This window comes from Rhodnius prolixus, unplaced genomic scaffold (assembly GCF_049639745.1).
Source record: "Rhodnius prolixus isolate KJV_2025 unplaced genomic scaffold, Rpr scaffold_5, whole genome shotgun sequence".
Classification (NCBI taxonomy): domain Eukaryota; kingdom Metazoa; phylum Arthropoda; class Insecta; order Hemiptera; family Reduviidae; genus Rhodnius; species Rhodnius prolixus.
Genome location: NW_027411624.1, coordinates 36673733 through 36693418, shown reverse-complemented (window position 1 = coordinate 36693418; position 19686 = coordinate 36673733). Strand labels below are relative to the sequence as shown.

General features: G+C 34.9%; 1 protein-coding gene across 1 annotated transcript in view; it reads left to right on the top strand.

Moving 5' to 3' along the window:
* The first annotated feature begins 4823 nt into the window (after window positions 1–4823).
* The window catches only part of Nplp1 (Neuropeptide-like precursor 1), a 291237-nt gene continuing 276374 nt past the window's right edge, over window positions 4824–19686 (top strand). Inside the window, exon 1 of the mRNA XM_074135529.1 lies at window positions 4824–4980. Within this exon, the coding sequence (XP_073991630.1) occupies window positions 4927–4980 (54 nt within the window). The 5' untranslated portion in view covers window positions 4824–4926. The remainder of the gene's footprint in view (window positions 4981–19686) is intronic.

The window sequence follows — 19686 nt, the reverse complement described above, 5'->3', positions numbered from 1 at the left end:
TTTTTCAGGCAAGTCATTACGTCAATTATGATGGCAAGTTTTGGCCTTGATGGTTACCCAATTTCTCAAATTATTGCACTAAAACATTTGCTTTCCGGATATTCCTATGACCACATCGATTATATTCCGGATAAAACCTAATTATATGTTTAATATAGAAAATTATATTAATGTTTTTAATCAAATTATGATTTTTATGCTAATAGTCAAGCACAGACGTAACTGATTTATTACTCATTACTGATGCATTATAATGCATCATGTAATATGTAATGATATTAATATTAATATTACAACGCATTTTATTGATAATACGAAATTTCTATTTCAGAAGAAAATGGTTCATTTTTCCAGATTCCGCTTTCAAACATTACCTTTATTCCATTAGCGACATAATATAATTTGCCAGGTACACAATACTATGTATAATGTATAATATATACATACATTTTAATCAATATTTATATGAGCATTTAATGAATTCAACATGAAAATTTGCGGTAATCCTATTAGATACAACAGTCAATAGCATTTTAGGACAAAAACTATTATTCTTTTGACAGGTCTCCAGGATGATAGATCCAGAAGGTCAAGATGAAGATAGGTGGTTAATGCATTGAATTCTCACACGGATAGCCTAGGTTCTAATGCAGTTGCCTATGCCCTTAAATGTTCACTTCCGGGGATTTTCATAGGCCTAATGCCTGGTAATGTGCTGGACAAGACTTTGGGCTTCAAAAGAACAACATGTTGTGATGCGCCTTAAATAAATAAAATCAAAGATATCCAGAAGATGTGAGTTCAAGTAGAGAATTTGGATGAGTGAATTCTAGTTGGAATGCGTAGTGTCGAAATTTGGTGATGAACTCTAAAAATTGCCACACAGTTTAAATTTTTAATCTTATCGCTAAAAAATAGTAAAAGTTTAGAACTTCTCAGACTCCCTCCATCTACTTCAACCAAATCCCAATCCCATGCGCAGGTAAAGTACAATATCTGGGTTTATATTTAGCCCGCAGACTCACTTGAATCCCTTCAGAAGACCTTAAAAGACAAGACAACAAACTATTGCACCAGGAAAACAAATTGATCTACTAGACAATGGACTCGACCTATCTGGTCTTACAGCACAGAACTTTGGGGTTTAACTATGCCTTTTAAGTCCCTCGCATCCAGTTATACCAATCCAAAATCTTCTAGCGAATCACTGAATATAATGTTACCAACTTGTTCTCCATAATGATTTTAATATTCCTTTTTTTATGATCTGCTCGTACCTAGATTCGCTTCCAGCCTATTCAAAACCCTAGAAGTCGATTGAAGCCCTCTGCGATCTTAGTCTACTAAACAAAAAAAAGAGCTTCTAAGATTTGAGTTAATTGTTTAAATTTTTATTAAAAATAAAACTATGAAACGGCCCAACTTCTAGAATATTCCTCGTTGGACGGATTAGAGGAACATCCGCCCATTCATCAGGGTGTAGGCGTCCTAAAACATGAAAAAACTTTTAGTCACATGTACGCCACGCACTATGAAGAAGACCTTACTCTGGATGCTGTAATTAAAAATAATAATTTTTAATTTTATTAACCCAAGTAATTTGTCAACTTAGTAATTAATTAAGTACCGGTTTTTACAATTTTTTTTAATTATAAGGACTTTTTTTACCAATTTTATTTTTATATATAACAGGAAATGGAAGAGTGAGCCCACTCTTTCTGGAATTACACGGAAGTGGACTGGGGATAAGTCAAGAGCGAACTGGAGCTGGGGCGAAGAAGATTTGGGTAGTTTGCAGCAATTTCCTGGCAAGAAATTCATTCAACAGGAAGATGTAGCCAGTGTAATCTGCAATTCCAGGTAATTTTGGAATCGTCAGATTGATAATGGAAATGCCACAAAGATCTAGAGACAGAGTCACCCTGATTTGGGCAAGGGAAAGAAATAGGTTGGCTATGGTAAGGCAAGGTGCCCAATTCCTCTCTTAAAGGAGTTTCTAGACCCCTTACCTTAGCACTAGCATTCCATCCGCACAGTGTTGTGGTTGCTGAAACTCTTGAGGTTGATTATATGGGATGGTGAATAAAAAAAAGATTACTTTAAATTTAGTGTTATATTGAATACAAAATAAATGGGAAAGAATCTTAACTTCTAATCTTAAAAATGCAAGTGTCTTAAAGTGAAATATAGCAATGGATTGCTTCTTGAACACTGGCTACAGGAATGTAACTAGAAACTATTCTGAAATAACTTTGTCTGGATGAGAAATCTTTGAACGGGATCTTTTATCACTGGACATTCCCCAAACAGGCCGATTCCTCCAGAAATCTAGAGATAATCCATTAGACTTTAGCAACTGCTGCTTAAAGTAATTAATTTACACACAAAAATTAAAATATTTTATTAGTTGCTATGAATTAGGTTGTTTTTTGTTTTATTTATTTAATTTATTTATTAGTTCATTACTAGGTTCATTACTAACTAACTTTGTTGATTTAATAACAATTAATTTGATTGCGTAAACAACGATATTTTATTTTTGTTTTAAAATCTTTTTTTTTTTAAGCAATTCCGGAAGTGAGGTGAGTTTGAAATTTCTTCTAAAATGCAATTTCATTGCAAGAAAAATCGGTTGAGCGGAACTGAATAATTTGTATTCCCTCTTATCGCAACTTTTTTGCGAACAAATTCTGTGTTTCAAGAGATTTCATTGAGTAAATCTTCGTAGGAGAAAGAAGTATGAGTGAATATTCACAATTTACTGAATGAAATTATTTGAAATTTAGAATTTGTTCGCGAAATTCTCTAAAATCAAAGTTTATTCGATCGAACGATCTAACGATTACGGTCGTACCATATCCTTCGTTTGTAATTTTACCAATTTAATTTCTGTCATAATATTCGTATAAGTAATGAAGTTAATAGGCAATCAGTGGTACATAGGTAATGAAGGAACCACGCTGTGTGCGGATCGCATCTTCACAGGATCAACAGAAGGTCCTCTCCTCTTTGCGTGGATTGTAATAATGTCCACGTTATGTAGTAGAAAGGAAACGAATGTTTGACGACTTAACATATATGTTTCAGGCATTTTTAGATGCACCATTTCGCTACGAAGACATAATATTCTCCACCAACATCTATGTGCTTAAATCTGTAGCTATGAAATATGAATGTATTTAAAAGTTATAGAATGAATGCAAGAAAATGATTAGAGAAGGATTACGGTGATTTTAATTTTGGTTAAGCTATAAGGATGGCAGGAATATAGAGTACTGATCCATCCATTAGCTGTAAGGATTAGGAAAATAGTTGTATATAGTAGAGGGATGAATGTGTGAAGCGGATGTATTTATAAGTAAGAATGGAGAGTGAGTGATATTCTAGTGATAAGCACCTAGACGATGCTGGCTGTATGGCGCAAGCCAATGCCAAAAAAAAAGCAAAAAAAAGGTAATGAAGGAGACGATCTCTATCTTCTGGTGGACAACAGCTTCTAGGAGCAGATCAACAAAGACGGTACGAAATCGTCCTAAACCATGACTGAAGTGTTCTTTACTTCCATCTAGCTGAGAGAAGGCAAAGGGACTCGTACCCAGAACATCTTGGAAAGGTTTTTTTTAGGGAAGAAAAGGACAGCAAGATATTTGGCATCGTGTCACTCATGCTGAAGGATGAATAGATCGGAAGTGATGGCTGCAAAAATGTCAGAGTCTCCGAGAATGTAGCTTATACTGGTAAACGAGAATTGACAGGGTGTTTGCTGTTTCCAAAATCGCCTCCAAAAATCTTCGTGGGGTGATTAGGGCTATCTCAATCTGCCGGCTTTTCTCTCTCTTTCTGGGAGTTCTAGCCTTGGTAGTGAAACCTTGGTGGTTTCCTGTCAGTGGAAATGGCTATCTCCTCAATTCCTTGGATTTCTCTGAAGATCATGGGCCATTACTAGAGTTAAGGATGTGAAATCTTTCTTTTAAAAGACTACCAACCTTCTAATTTAAGGCTAAAGTGAAGGCTATGCATGGAGCGGTGCATAAGGCACCAGGAATACCTAAATACCGGCTCCTCTCTCTCTTTCTTGCATACTTTTGGATAAGTGGTTAATCCACTTCTCCTAATGAAAAGTAACTGCGTTTCCTGATAGTGACTCAGAGAATACCCAAAAGAAGGTAACTTATGGTGATTCCTTCATATTCCATAGGGAGAAGTACACCTCTAAATTTGAGTGCAGATTGCAATGTATGTATATACGTAGTACCATTATATTGTAATTATTTTACAGGAAATTTTAAACTCACCTCTCCCTCAGAAAAGCCTTAAAATAAGGATTTTGCTGTGAAAATTTTTTAGGTAAAAGTTATAGATCTACATGTGCGCCATGAGCACCGGAAGTTTAGTTCCTTAAACTAAGTGTTTCCATTTTTTAGACTAATTAAACGCAAAAAAACGCACGTACAGACCAATTTTTGTTACAACCACGCTTTCGTCATTGTGGAATTTAAAAAATTATTATTTGTTTTGTTAGAATAATAATAAAATAGAAACTGAAAGTCTACTAGATCGCAGCACGCCCTTTTACTGAGTGTAAGAGAAACTCAAAAAAGAAAAACTGTGAATTAAAAACAAACTAAGAAAATGATGAATATAAGAAATAACAGCAAGAGTTAATAAATACGACTGAACCAAAAAAAAAAAAAAAAAATAGTCTAAGAATGAGAATATTGGGACGAGGGCTAAACGCTACTGTCGGATCCCCCACTCAACTTATTATTATCTTCTTCTTTTTTTACCCACTGCCCCCCTAAGAGAGGCGGCGCAAGCGCTTGACTGCTTCCAACGGTGGTAAATAAGCGAACATCTGGAGGCAGCCGGTCAGACACGGCGTGGCTACACTGTAATAGACATCAGACGCGCAGATATCTTTTAATCATGATCGCTACATCGCTTGCACCCTTAATACTCACGCTACTTCTATTATCGAAGGTAAGATTTAATTATTAATTAATTTAGTCTTAAATTCTTCTAATAATTAATTGATTTTTTTTATTAGTCTTTTTGTTTAAACGATTTAATTTCAAATTGTCTTAGTTTCGTTTAATTTTTTTAATTACCGTTAATTTCAATTAATATTTTAGTCTTAAATTCTTCTAATAATTAATTGTTTTTTGTTTAAATGATTTAATTTCAAATTGTCTTTGTTTTCATGTTTATATTTTATTATCATTAATTTTAATTAATATTATTACCGTTTATTAAAACATGCCTAAATAATTTGGACAGAAATGGAATGAAATTAAATTTTATTTAAATAATAGGAAATTATTTGTCAATATTTTTCGTAATATTGCGAAATAATAATAATAAAAAAAAAATTAATCAAATAGGACTATAGTCTTTTCAAGGCCATATTTATTTGTATTTAAATCAAAGTATATAAACAAAAACTAGGCAAAAATTAATAAATAAAATTATTTTAATCTCTTAATTTAAAATAAATGTTGCCTATATAGTGAATTTTTTGCTATATTATTTTTTGTATAACCACTACGAAACAGATCTTAAAAAACGTTCCCATTAGCAACATCACACGGTAACAATTGGTCATTCAAATTCAATTGCTATATACTCTAGTCCAGATAACAAGGAGCGAGGCTATTATTCAGTTTAAATTCAAAGTATAAACCAACTAAGGGCTCCCCCTTTTTGTAACATCCGTACGGAAAAATCTAGACTTTAAAATACTTATATTAAAGCAAATACTGCGTAATTTCGATAATTTTCTTTTAAATATGGCACCTATAATTAATTTTCTAATATAATTATTATGTATTGTTAATTAAATAACAAGTTTTTCAATTAAAATTAATTAGATAATTTGGGGATCCATTAAAGTGAGGGAGCCCCCCTCATATGACGTGTCACTTAAAAGATGAATGAACAAGTAAATAAATAAATTATTAGTAAATAGTACTACTACTACCAATAATATAATATGTGGAATTCTAATGAATGAAATTTATCGTGCAAAAAAATAAGAAATGTAACCTGCTTAATATTACCTCTCCGCTTTAAATGAATGGTACTTTCAACTCTTACCCCCGCTCAGCATTGGCGCTAATTGTGGTTATTCTTCGACAAACGTATCATTCAGAATTTCCACACTGAACTTAAAAAAGTGAAAACCTAGGCAAACGTTTTAGAACTACTTTCATTGCTACTTTCCCGCTAAATGGGACCCTTTCTACGGAAAAATCCCTTCTTTCCCACTTTTCCATTCATTTCAAGGGTTAAATTCAAATATAGCCACGGATTTCCAATGTTTATCCTAACCCAAAGGGTTCACTGTTCAGTTACATTAACCATACTTGACTGTATAATCCTCGCTGGCATTTTGATTTCTTGATCTTTCAATGAGGCTAAGTATTTCTTTCTAGTTCTGGGCCATTTTCTACAATAAAATGACTTAGGGCTCACTTTCACCTTTCCGCTGTCACAATTAAACGAACGAAAGATGCGTAAAAAAAAAAAAAATAACGTCAAATCAATCAGCATTTGAATCATCTGAAAAGAACATTTTCTTTCAAAGATAAACAGTAATATTTCAATCGTGAAAATGGATACTCAAAAACATTTAAAAATGAGCATTTCCTTCCACAAAAAGTGTTTTTTTTAAAAAAAAAAACGCTCAAAGCTTCTTTATTATTTTTAAGCTTTCACCAAAATTTTTGTTGATTCTATAAACGGTTTTATTTTGGCAGAGAATTGTTTGCCAAATAATTCCCTGGTCATTTTTTTTTATTCTTTTCCACATATTCCTAGTTTTCTTTGATTTCTTCTTTTAATGAAAGTAATAAAGAATCTAGGCCCTTTCTAGGGGGGCCGCAGATAAAGCAAAACCCTATATTCCCCAAGCTTTAGGGAGTGAAGAGTTTAAATGTAATTTACCCAGCTTCCCAAAAACCACAATAATCCCTAATCTTATGCTTCCAAAGAAAAAAAAAAAAAAAAAACCCAAACGATTTGCCGACATTGTCTAAGCAATATGTTTTGGTTACTTGTTACTGAAAGCGGGATCTATCAACTCTTTTTACAAGGATGTTGCAGGATACGCGGATTGTTAACATTTTCAGGGATTATTTTTCCAGGGTACAATTTTTGTAAAAAATTAAATTAAATACAGATTTATGAGTGCGAGGGAAATTTTATTATCAAATAATAAATTAAAAGGATTATATTCTTGAAAAATAATCTAACTGGTTGTAAATATATATATTTTTTCTTTTGTTAATATTTTTTTATTTATTTATATCCAATAAAAAACAAGAGCAACAAACTGACATTCAGTGAATTCTTTCATTTAACAAATAAATAACATAAATTGAATACATTCAGCTGAATTTAAAAAATAAATAACTCCACTTTATGGAGAGAGAATATCTCTCTCTCCAGTGGAAAAAGCGTTGTCAACTTGACATGTTCTATTTTTGTTTTTTTTATACAGAAAAATAATTAAAAATAGTTAATCTTAGGTTAATCCGATTTACTTCATTAAAAAAAAGCAAAAAAAACTCCTCAGTGAACTTCAATTAAACGATAAAAACTCCCAGACCGAGAGAAAGAGAATTAAAGTCGCTGACTCCTTTTTTTGTGAATACGCTAAATCCATGTCGCTAATTACACTCGTCTCGTTAAGGACAAGAGAAGCTTTCTGAATTTAAAAAATAACAAATAAATAGCAGCATTAAATTTACCCCCCTTCTAACAAAACAAAAAAAAAAAAAAGATTCAATTTGAGTTGCCAAGATGGTTATCTTTAGGGAAATGGTAAACTTTTGTCTTGAACATGAACAATATCTTTAGCACAGATTAAAAGATTAGAATTCAATTAATATTTTAGCAGAAATTTTCTTTTTTTTCTGTTAAGTATAAGTTTCAAGATTTTTTACAAGTTAACTTAGAGTAAGTTAGGATTGCAGAAGTCGTACTTTGTTCAATTGTTTTACCAGGATTCTTTCTTACCCAATTGAAAAGGCCACATTATAATAATTCTAAAGTAGACCTGCGAAGCTAATATGTATTGTTGGTTTAGTGGGTTCGATTCCCCCGGTCATAGGCCTTGGATTTTATTATAATGGTCAATATGAGAAATTCATAGTAAAGTATGTTTGCTAATCGCCTCCGTCCACGACACCTAATTTGGTAGTTGGACGTTAAGTTCCGCCTGAAAAAATTAGCGATTACTTTAATAATTCTAAAGTGATTTAACAAAAATTAACGTGTGGCTGTGTCATGGACACGGCCGTGTGTTGTACGTGAATACGTTTCCGTAGCAGGTTATATTTTTTATATAAAATATTATTATTTATGTATTTAGGATGAATTCAAGGAAACAAATCGACGATCGAACACAATCTATGCTTGTACAGTCCGTTGTCGATGTAGAAGCGATTTCATCATCCACTTGCATAATTTCAACCGCCCCAGCTGCAGATGTACTGTGATACCGTCGTTGATCCGCTCGGCCGTATTCATTCTTTTACGTGCCCGACACAGCTTGACTCGGTCATATGGTGTTTTATTATTACCATTCGATTGTTCTTGAGAAGCCCTTTCCAACCGTGTACGAACTCTGTATTTGGTTTTGCCTTTTCGACGCGTAAGACCGACATTATATATTTTTGATAATATTTTTTTATTCTAACACCTTTATTTTATTCACTGTCACTATTTTACACTAATGTTTTATATACAATCGATAGATTGTGACGACAGCTGACGATTAAAACTTAAACGAACATCGTAGCTTCTCCGAGTCAAAAGTTATACTATTTGCAAATCTCGATTCGCAGCAAAATGGTCTCAAAATGGCGGCGCTTCCCCCTCGACCGCGCGCGATGCGTCACAGTCCTCGCTTATCGTAATGAATTCTTTGATCTTTTAGCTAACCAGTAGTCTAATTTAATTTTGGATGTAGACGATAGTTTCGAAACTATAATGCCAAACTGTATCCCCAGATTTTGTTAACATTAGATTTTTTGGATTGCCTTTATATGATATCAAATAAAGACGTATTCACGTCAAAAAATAGATCGGTCCAATGGTTGAAGACCTACCTAGCCCCCCAAAGTTACTAAAAATGTATTTCAACAAATACGCCAGAAAACTAAACTTGAAACTCCTTGCGGCCGGGTCTTAAGCGGCACCAGTGGTACGATTTAGGAAGCGTAATTGGGTACGAGATAAGACACAGCGCGGATGTCAGTTAATAAAACCCCAAAACTATTTTGGAAAAAATCTTTGACAAAACTACAAGAGGCAAACAAATCACTAATAGATATATAACTAATACTAAAAAAGCAAAATGTATTTGACTAGTGTTTTCATAACTTAGGAGCTTCCACACACCAGATGGAAATTACACTCAAATGGCTGTAAATGAATTTGTTTACCAAAAACTGTCTTAATTCATTTAAACGCAGATGCCACTGTCTACGCGCTAGTAGATGATATACTGCTAGTAACTTTTGTATGACGAGAACAGTACTTTTGAAATCATTGAGGTACGATTTAAGCACCGATATGACAGGCGAATTTCCCCTACATGGTTACAACAAATGAAAAAATAGATTTGTACAATTATGAGATGTGGCTTAACTTCAGCGCCCCAAAAACTGGGTTCGACTCATGAAAGACGGCCAATTCAACGATGACAGCTATAATTGGCCATTAAGGCTTTATGGAATACATTTCTGCCATGTTCTCGCGGGCCAATTGGGCGGATCAAACTTCTCGGCAGGACAGTGTGGGAGCTGATAGGGAATGAGAAACTAGTTTCAGATGGAATAACAAGTAACAGGAGATTTGATTAAATCGAATTACGAAGGGAATTCTTAGATCGATGCGAATGGTTAGATTAGATAAGGGGAGATTGAAGAAGATGGTGCGCAGAATTTTCGATTGTAGGAACTGAATGCGATATATGTTTGTCCGTCTGATAGTCTGTCTGACAAGAACATCCAATTAGGAAAACTCAAAGTGAGTGTTCAAACCAGATTTCTTCTTTGTTTAAAAGTTGAACTCGAAATCAGTATTTCCGATAAGAAACTGATTTTAGTAAATTTTGATCTGATTTACTTCCGAAGTAAAAAAAGGCGTTTTATTGTCGTTAAGGAATGGAAAAGATTTGTTGTTAGAAAATTGAATATTTATCCTTTCTTGCGTCGACATAAGGCGACCATGGAAAACTATTTTCATCCCAAGAGTTTCATACAATGAAAATGCCTTTTCCACCTATCAATATATCAGTTCTGGAAATCTATTGTTGATTTTCTATTTTATTTTATTCTTTACACCATTTTTTCTCTGCGGCCAAATAACAAGAGAGAAAAAGAGGTTATTTCCTCTGTCAGAATCTAGCAACAAACACGTCACTCCACTAGGTAATCGCAGGTGAACAGATTTTCCGAGATAATACATGAACAACATTCCTAAAGAACAAAGAACAAAAAAAAAACATGTTGAACAAACATCAAATAAGGAAATTTTTTAATAGGATGGAAAAATAAATGCCAGTTTTCAGTCGTGATACATTTATTCTGCCGAGCTTTCCAGACCTAGGGACTAGGTCATCTTCAGGGCTAATTTACAAAGTAATACGAGGGTCGTTTGAAAGGTCCGTGCAAAGTCAGAGAGATAGCACCACTGGCGCGTATCGAGGTTATGTTCAGTTAGTAGCATCTCTTGGAAGAACACACACCAAGTTTCAGCCAGATCGGTCTATTTCTTTGTGTTTGGCATTCGTTTGAATCGAGGAAGTCGAGTGATTTTCAAAAAAATGGACGAAAAAGAATTTCGTGTGTTGATTAAACACTACTTTATGAAAGGCAAAACGCCTCAGGAGACTAAAGAGAAGCTTGATAAACATTATGGTGACTCTGCACCTTCGATTAGAACAGTTTATAAGTGGTTTCAAAATTTTCGGAGTGGCCATATGGGCACAAGTGACGCTGAACGTTCTGGACGCCCTGTTGAGGCTACTACTCCAGAAATCATTGATAAAATCCATGATATGGTGATGGATGACAGAAGAGTGAAGGTGCGTGAGATTGCTAGAGCTGTGGGAATCTCGAAGGAACGGGTACATAATAGTTTGCATCAACATTTGGATATGACAAAGCTATCCCCGCAAGATGGGTGCCGCGATTGCTCACGCTTGACCAAAAACGAAATCGTGTGAAGTGTTGCAAGGACGGTTTGCAGCTGTTCTAGAAGAATCCGCAGGACTTTAAGGGTCGTTTCGTCACTGTGGATGAAACATGGCTACATCACTACACTCCTGAGACCAAAGAACAATCTAAACAATGGGTTACCAAGGGGGAATCTGCGCCAAAATAGGCGAAGACCATTCCTTCGGCCGTAAAGATTATGGCGACTGTCTTTTGGGATTCGCAAGGAATAATCCTGATCGACTATCTGGAAAAGGGTAAAACTATTACAGGTGCATATTATTCATCGTTATTGGACCGTTTGAAAACCGAGCTGCAAGAAAAACGCCCACGATTGGCCCACTGAAAAAGTCCTTTTCCATCACGACAACGCACCAGCTCTTACCTCAGCAGTTGTGGTCGCAAAATTAATGGAAATAGGGTTCCAACTCGTTTCACATCCCCCCCTATTCTCCAGACTTGGCTCCCTCGGACTACTATTTGTTCCCCAATATGAAGAAATGGCTGGCGGGAAAAAGATTTTATTCAAACGAGGAGGTGATTGCAGAAACGAATGGCTATTTTTCAGACTTGGACAAATCCTATTATTCGGAAGGGATCAACAAACTAGAGCAGCGTAAAGCTTATACGACGAAGTGTATAAGCCTAAAAGAAAACTATGTTGAAAAATAAAAAGGTTTACCCCAAAAAATTAAGTAGTTTTTATTTTTGCACGGACTTTTCAAACGACCCTCGTATTTCACATAACAGGGTTGGTGTGTCTTCTGTATTGTCTGTCCGACCTAGTCCCTAGGTCAGAAAGCTCGGCAGAATAAATGTATCACGACTGAAAAGCTGGCATTTATTTTTTCATCCTGTTGTAAACTATGAATCAGTCACCAAAAATAATTAACAGAATTTTTTTAATTAATAAAAAGTATTGCTTTATTCTTCGATAAAAGAAAATTTGGTTATTTTCTTCAATAAATTTAGGAAACCAATTAAAACTTGAATTTTCTAAGTTTTCTACTTCTCTAGTTACTGATGAACATACTACATCGTCTTAGATTAATCTTGTAGGATAAAATCTGCCCCTAACTTTCTAAGTCGAGATCCAAAAAAAATTTTAGAACTGAAAAAGTGGGTTAAATTAGTAAATTTTATCAACCCGTTAAGATGGATTTTTTTACATTCCTAAGAATTCAAGGCAGAAAGAATTTAGGCTGCTGTGACGTGAATTGCAATCGATTTATCAAAAAAGTTATATTACCTAAACTGATTTATCGATTAGCTCTTTTCATCCCATCATTAGTTGGGAAATAAACCTAAATTTACGTTCGCAATTTAATAATAAATTATTGAAAATGGCTTTATCAATTAATGTCCAAAAATTGATGACATGGACTTTTCCTATACCATAAAATTTTCATGAAAAATTAAATTAAATAACCTTTTATGAACTTTTTATTATGTTTATATAAAACAAAAAATAATCAACGTCAATTAAAAATAATTGCTGAAATTTAAAATATATTAAAAAGTTTTATATCAAAACTGTGAATCCAATATCGATTATTGACATTAATTAAACTGATTTATTCTAATTTAATATTTTGCTGAAAATGGACTGAAATTCGAGTGTATTTTTATTCCGGAAAAACAAAAAAAATCTATCTTTCAAAGTTTTACTGTTCAGATATCGCTGAAATGTAAATGTTTCCTGTTATGTTTGTAATGAGCAGCAGGGCGAAAAACAGACGACAGATCCTTTTGTTTCCAATTTTATACGCTCAAGTTAGTTTCTTTTCCACTTCAATTTATCCATCCATTCCGCTAGACGTACCATTTCCGCTTTTAAACAATCCCAAAACAATCTTAACATACAAATAACTATGGTAAAATGAATTTTGCTACAAACTATTTTTTTTCCATTAGGTTTTATTTAAGATGCTTACAATAAACTTTTCTGTGTTATTCCCAGAGATAAGAGCACCTCTTTATGAAGAATATCCTTTGGACCAAAAAAAGAGGGGGTAGTTGAGTTTATGTAAATGGAGATTAGGTGGACTTGCATGCAAGAAGTTACTGGTGAGGGACGTATAGAGCATTCAGAAGGCTTGGGGCGCCAAATATCATCGACGATGGCTTGCCTTAAATTAATGAATGAATAAATATTTATTACTTTAAATATATACATAAAATACGAGACCTGTGAAGCTAATATGTATTGTGGTACTGGGTTCGATTCCCGGTCTGTAGACCTTGGATTTTATTTAATGGTTGATAAAAGAAATTTACAGAAAAGTATGTTTGCTAATCTTTTCCGTCCACGACACCTAATTAGGTAGTTGGACGTAAAGCACGCCTGAAAAAATAGGCAAATACTATACTATTACTATATACATAAGATACTCGTAAATATAGAAGTGTAAATGTATTATACATTATAACCTTCTTAACTAAGTGAAGAAAGAGAAAAGTTAGGTGAGGAGGATTGGAATGCTGGGAAAAAAGGAGAGGAAAAACCTGCAGCTAGTGTAGAGAGTGTAGAGTTGGATATGTTTTAGTCTTTTGTGTCTGCAGGAAGGGTAGAAGGAACTGTACGAGGCTATATCGCGACATAATGGATTGGGATGACAGTCAAGGATGGGAAGGAGTTTGAGCAGACAATTTTGGATATAGGAGTGTACCAGGGGATAATGGACGCAGTCTCCGTGGAGTGAGTCAATGACTAGTGAGTCGTGGAGAGTCTGTTGCGAGTCTCAGAAATTTGTTTTGCGTTTTACTGAAGTTTCTTGATGTTGCTACTTGAGCAGGCGTAGAGCAACATCGGCCTAATGACTACTTTGTAAAGGAGTAGTTTGTTGGTCCACAGTCATTTTGGAGTCACGTGAGAGAAGAGAAAATAATAGTCTTGTAGTCCAGTTTGCCTGCGTTTACTTTGTCCTGTACTTGTGTAGTGAAAGTCAGTTTGTTGTCCAAAGTTAGCCTTAGGTACTTAACGTGGGTAGACCATGGGATCGGAGAATTATTACGTCTAATCTGTCGATTAAAGGAGGGTCTACGTTTGGTGAAGAGTATAGCGTTAGTCTTGTCTTTGTTAATTTTAATTTTCCATTTGCTGCAGACTTTTGTTAGTCTGTCTATTGCAAGAGTAAGTCTGTTGGTGATGGTGTCCATTCTCCAAGATCATGTGTAAAAGGCCACGTCATCAGCGTACAAGGCAAGGTTGACATGAGGAGGTTTGGGGAGAGGATTTATGTAGGTGATAAACAGGATAGGACCTAGGTTGGAACCTTGGGGAACGCCTGCTGCGATTGGATAGGGGTATGAGGAGGCAGAGTTTAGGTGAGTCTTAAATTAAATACATAAAATTAATAAGATGAGTTTTTCCAGAAGTGCAACTTTTTCAGAATAGTTTTCCGAGTATTTTTAAATTTATACCAAATTTTCTTTTTCATTAAACTTAGAATGTCACCTAAATATTCTTTCATTACTACTTCAACAGTTACTAGATTTAGGAGCCCATCCAACCCACGAATCCAGGACCGTCCTGTATCATTCCATAATCCATCTTATCCACTTTATATATATCCTTACACCCACAAGTGGAACGACCAAAAAATCATGACAGCTTCTCTTACATGATTCCTTTTCAGGCCTAAGAAGTGGCAAGTCCATGTTCTAAAGTTCAACTTATTAAATAATTATAGCAAATGCTTTAAGGCACTTTTGTGGTACAGCGCAGGAGAAAGTTAACAATACTCTTTGAGTAAATAATACCAGAGGGGAAGTTTCTCTCTGTCAACAATTTAAAGGATAAATTGTTTACTAGAACAGGAAACAGCCAGAGGCCATGACATAGCAAACAAGTTACCGCCATTTGCTCGCTTCAAGATATTTATGAGGGAGGAGTTGGTTAGCAAAACCTACGAACCAACTAATTCCTTTTGCTGTTAACAAAACTTTGATAATTGTTTATCTACGTATAATTTTATCTGTATTTAAGTAGAAAAGGCCATAAAAGTTACGAAATTATATTAAAAATAATCCCAGTGTTCGGTGCTGAAAAGGTGATTATTAAATATATCTGACATGATAATATTCTTATTACAATGCTCGGGGTTCGAGCTCACAAATATTCTACGAACTGCGAACATTAGAATCATATGTTTAATTTTATCAATCGGTTTCGAAATTTCATTTGCAATCAGACCATCAGATTATTCAGTTTGGTATAGAGGTTTCGACTTCACTTATGTTCCTGTCTCGCACTATATTTGCTCAAGATATGCTTCACTATAGCGTGATGAATGTAAGTTCGAAACTCGTCAGGGATAAAATAAACAAAGTTTATTCCAAAGGATAAAATCAAAGATATTATCTAACTAAGTTTTCAATTTGAGTAGCACACAATGAATCGCGCAAATTTAGAGTTTGAACCGAATCTCTCGACCGCAATTACTATTTTCATCAACAAAGTTTTCCATTTTTTTGGTTATTGATAATTAATGGCAATTCATATTTTCCTCTCAAAAATACTTTTTTTTCATTTCATGCACTTAGATTTCTATACTTTTTATTTAAATAAATTTGATAGAACAGATTAGACTAGGGCGGCCTCAAGGTCTACGCCACTGCGACCCCTTTGGAACTATTGTGGCTCCCCTCACTAGAGCTCACCCTCCAAACCTGTCCTTTTAATCAGACTCTTAATGCTGGAGAGCGACTCCTGAGTAAATTTCACAGGCCTTGGTTTTTTTCCTCCCCCGAGAACTATCATCCTTAGCCAGACAAGCCCCTCACACTGACACAACACCAGTGCAGTGGCCGTTTCCTCCTTCTCCTCCTGACAGAACCTACACTGGCTATCATCCTGCCAGGTCCATGCGATGCATGTACTTTCTGAACCTGCAGTGGCCAATTAATAGGCCTACAATCATCCTTATATCCCCACGCGGCCTTGACGGATTAATTCTGCAGTCAGCCTCGGCGAATAGCCCCTAATGAACTCCTTCGCCTGTCTCAGCCCAGTGGTGGCAAGCCACCACTCCTGAGACCTACTCTGCACCCACTAAGTTAATGGCCACAGACTTAACACACTTCGAAACCCCAAAACAGGGCTCCGGGCCCACGAAGTGTCCCACAGAGCCTTCCCGGGCTAATAAATCTGCCACTTCGTTTCCTTTATTTCCTGAATGACCAGGTACCCAAACTAGAAAGACCTTATTCTGGTCACTAATTTCCTTCAGGGCACCCAGACAGTCCCAAACCAGTTTTGAGTTGACCTGGTGGGAGCTAATAGCTCGTAAAGCAGCCTGACTATCAGAGAAAATCACGACTTTAGAATCAATAATTCCTTGCCCGTTAATCTCGGCAGCACAGAAACTAATTGCAGCTAGCTCAGCCTGAAAATCTGTAGCTAACTTCCCTAGGCTAACCGAAAACCCACTGCATACTCACAGGAAACTGCCAATATACATCCTGACCGACTGTGATGCCGTTATCTAAAAAGATAATTCCAACATTTCGATAGTCTCCAAGTGTTCGAGGAGAATGGAAATCTAAGAACCAAAAAAAGTGTCCTGTAGGGACTCTCATAGCACTATTATTGAAATAGGGATGGGTGTTGATCTAGTGGTCATGAGCGTAGCTTTTTAAGTGGGAGATCTTGTATGACTACTTTTTATTTTTTAGAAAAAAAATTGTTAATAGTAAAGTATGATGAGCTTCCGCCCCCATCCACGACGCCCTAATTGGTAGTTGAGACGGTTAAGGCACGCCTGAAAAAATGGGCGATTACTTTATTTTACTATTAAAGAAGCCCAATAGATGTTGGGAAACCGCCGTTAAATTTTCTATGGCGCTCACCCAAAATCTGCAAATTTAAAGATTGATCTCTTGTATAAAAAAAGAAAAGAAGATCTTTATTTTATAAATCGATAAAATATTTAGAAAATGATAAAAGAAAATTTCAGACAGAATATAATCTAAGTACTTTAAATGGACAAGTAAGTTCAGAGGAAGAAAAACTGTTTCAGAAAGAAGAAAAAGTAAGGAAAAGTCGTGTCTGCCTGTATAAAACATTTTTCTAACAAGGGAAATATTGGAGTGAGTCACAGATAGCTGTTAGAATCAGGGGGGGTAAGGAACGCTTACGGGGAAATAGAAGTTGAAGATGTAGTGCAGGTGAAGAGAAAGGACAAAAAAGGAAGAAGAGTTGGTACTTTAGGGTGCCCAGTAGGGCGAGGAATAGCTCTGGGAGAAGGGTCAGATGCTTTTAAAATTTATAGCCCCCCCCCCCAGGGTTCAGGACCGCTGCCGACTATTGGGGATTGGCTATCACTTTTCGAACCCTCTCTGTCCCAGCATACACAGATTTATACTTTTATTGTTGTACCCAATACTAGCGCCGTACATAGAAACTACATCTTTAAAGAAACTTATAAAATACAAATTTTTTTTTTAAATAAAACATATCTATTGGCTACGTGCGGAGACATTGCTTCGTAGCACATAAATATTTGAAGAGAGTTATGCGAATCGTCTTCATCAATAATTCCATCTCGAAATGTTAACCAATCAGCTTTAGGAGGATTCCTATTGGTCTACTTAAACCCCTTTCTATTTTAACTTTTTTATTATTTTTCCACTGCTCTGCCGGCCTCCTGTTCTCTCAAGACATAGAGCTCCTGCCCATCACAGGACAGTAAGCTTTAAGGAGCTTCTATTCCTCCCTTTTTTTGTTAAAAAAAAAAAAAATAATTATTGTGTCCCAAATTTCAAAGTTTCAGTAGGCTAACCGGAAATTGGACAAATCTTTCATAATAATACAGAGAGCCAGTTTGTGCCCATTTGTTTTCATTTTAGTCATAGCTGTAAATCTTTAACGCCTTGTGGAGGGCCTAAATGAGAAGTAATGTGATGCTTGAAGATCTGGGCTTTAGGTTGTATGTGGCCCATTTTTTTTTTTTTTTCTGTGAAGTTTTAAACTTGTGCTTAGTAACTTTGCTAACTTATTTTCTAAAAACCATTTCTTTTCGGAGAACGGAAGTTAGCAGTTAAAACTTACTACCGGAAAATACTGAGTCAATGAAATCTTTATTTTAATTTGTATTTAGTATTTGTATTTAAAGACTTATAATATGTGTGTATACTAAAGCCAGTCTGGGTTTATGGCATCGAACTGTGGGGTTCAACTAAACGCTCAAATCTGCAAAGGATCACAGTCCTTGCAATCTAAAACTCTTCTGCACTATAGTAAACGCTCCTTTCTACGTCACCAATTAAACCATTCACACAGACTTGAACCATTTCCTTTCGTGTGGCAAAAACACGTTACAGAAATTTCCATCTTAACATTCAAACACATCACAATCCACTGGTACAACATCTATCTTCCAGAACATTTCCAGACAAGACTTCCAGACGACTTAAAAGGCAGTGTGGCCTCGTGATCTCCTCTCTTATGAAGAGAGTTAGTAGAAAGTAAAATAATAATAATAATTAATAATAATAATAGGCCTTTATTTATAAAAGAAAAAATACAATAATAATACATACAAAAAATATAAACAACTGACAGACCATACACTTGGTCATACGACCGTCAGAGGGGTTGTCTGAATAAAATAAAAACATGTTTGCCTTTTTTGAAAAAATAAGATAAAAATAAAAATATAACCAAAATAATTAATTAATAATTAAATTCGCTAATTAGCTCAAATCTATATTTCCAGGCTTCTTTAGCGAAATTCACAAGGCTATTCCAGCATTTACCATTTAAGTAGTCTATAAATTCATTTTTAACTAATTTAGCTTTATTAAAATACTTTAACCTAAATTCAGCTAGTATAGGGCATATGGCCACAAAATGATAGATACTTTCTTCTCTATCCTCTAAGTTACACATAGAACAAAGTTTACTTTCATTTCCATACCTGTATTTATTAAGATAAAGCAGTTCGCCCCTAAGTTTAATAATCCAGTCAACAAAATTCATGTTTAATTTATTATTACTTATAACATTAATTTCAGAATTTAACATATTATATAAAATATGAGTCTGACTATTCTGCGCTAACTCTTTGTACCTATTCATTAATACATTTCTAATTTTCCCCAAAATTACATTTTAGAAAGTAAAATGTTTTTGGAGTGTTACCGCTGGGTGTAACTTCTCCACTCTGTTATTCTGTCGTATTTATTGTTATTCTTGTTGCTTATAACGCAAAATGCGTTGATTGTAACTAAATAAATGATTAAAAAAAAAATAAAAAAAATTGTATTTACTTTTCTAAATTCTAAATTTCTAAATTGATGATTTCCCAGTTTTTCACACACACACACACACACACACACACACACAAGACAGTAAAGTCGATTTTGAGGGAGGTAAAGTGAAAGCTCTAAAGCTGGTAGCAAGAAAGATTAAAAATAGCAACTGTAGAGAGAACCAGATTTGAAAATTGCGTCATGGAAAATG